Source organism: Elephantulus edwardii, unplaced genomic scaffold (genome assembly GCF_000299155.1).
Source record: "Elephantulus edwardii isolate Elephantulus edwardi_28Jun2011 unplaced genomic scaffold, EleEdw1.0 scaffold00046, whole genome shotgun sequence".
Lineage (NCBI taxonomy): Eukaryota > Metazoa > Chordata > Mammalia > Macroscelidea > Macroscelididae > Elephantulus > Elephantulus edwardii.
Genome location: NW_006399796.1, coordinates 1,287,336 through 1,288,406, shown reverse-complemented (window position 1 = coordinate 1,288,406; position 1,071 = coordinate 1,287,336). Strand labels below are relative to the sequence as shown.

The 1,071-nt window shown below is 40.1% G+C and overlaps 1 protein-coding gene across 2 annotated transcripts in view; it reads right to left on the bottom strand.

The window, feature by feature from the left end:
- The window catches only part of HSD17B4 (hydroxysteroid (17-beta) dehydrogenase 4), a 130,051-nt gene that overhangs the window by 92,408 nt on the left and 36,572 nt on the right, over positions 1–1,071 (bottom strand). For both annotated transcript variants that reach the window (XM_006885989.1, XM_006885990.1), the window contains one exon: positions 109–296. In XM_006885989.1, coding sequence (XP_006886051.1) covers positions 109–296 — 188 coding nt within the window. The remainder of the gene's footprint in view (positions 1–108; positions 297–1,071) is intronic.

Sequence of the window (1,071 nt, the reverse complement as noted above, 5' to 3'; positions counted from 1 at the left end):
TATTTTTAAATTTCAGAGAAAATAATTTTTCCTAAAATAAAATAATTTTGAAAGTTCACCCTTCATAGATTGGAAAATAACAGTGCTGGAAAATCAAAGCTTACTTACCATCTGGCAAAACAGTCTTTGTCATTCTTGATCCAGCAGTAGGGGCAATAGTGTTACAATGAATGTTGTTTTTCTTGCCTTCAATTGAAAGAGTATTTGCTAGGCCTAGAAGACCCAGTTTTGCAGCACTGTAACCTGACTGGCCAAAGTTGCCATATATTCCTGAAGCCGATGAAGTCATAATGATCCTTAAAAAAATAATTTAAAAAAAAAGATCAGTCTCTCAACATTGTATTTTCTACTGCAACTCTCTCTCCATTTTTTTATTTTATTTTTTGTATTATTACAATGCATAAATGAGAACATGCCATGACTGCCAAGGAAACAAATCAGTCTGTCTTGGAGAGGGTAAAACTAAGTCTCTCTTCGGAGGCTAGGATTTTGAAACTCTGCCTCATTTACTTTGGGAACGTGGCCATCAGTCCTTGGAAAAGGATATCATGCTCGGAAGCGTGGACAGACAGCGTAGTAGAGGAAGACCCCAGATGAGATGGATTGACTCAGTGACGGGGCAATGGGGGTTGGTGTGTCAGAATTAGTGAGACTGGCTCACGACAGGGAAGGGGTCAGAGTTGCTGTACGTAGGGTTGCAATGTCGCAGGTGACTCAACATTCTACGACAGGTTTGGAAGCAGGAGTGGCATCCACTTCCTAAACAACATGCCTCCGGAAACTCTATAAACTTTAATAAATGTCAACAGTTGTAGAGGGGCTTCAGGACTTTTGTTCACAGGGTCGCTATGAGGCGTGCACGACTTGAAGACAATCAAAAGCAAAAACAAAATAATTAAAACACTAATATTAATACTTTAGAGAGGAGTATGTTAGAGAGGTGTCTAACAGCAGACTTTCCCATCGCGATACGCTTTTTGATTTCCTGACTGCTGGTACCAAGAGTGTTGACTATGGAGCCGAGCAAACTGAAGCTGTATACAATCTCAATCACTTCACCATCCATCCTGA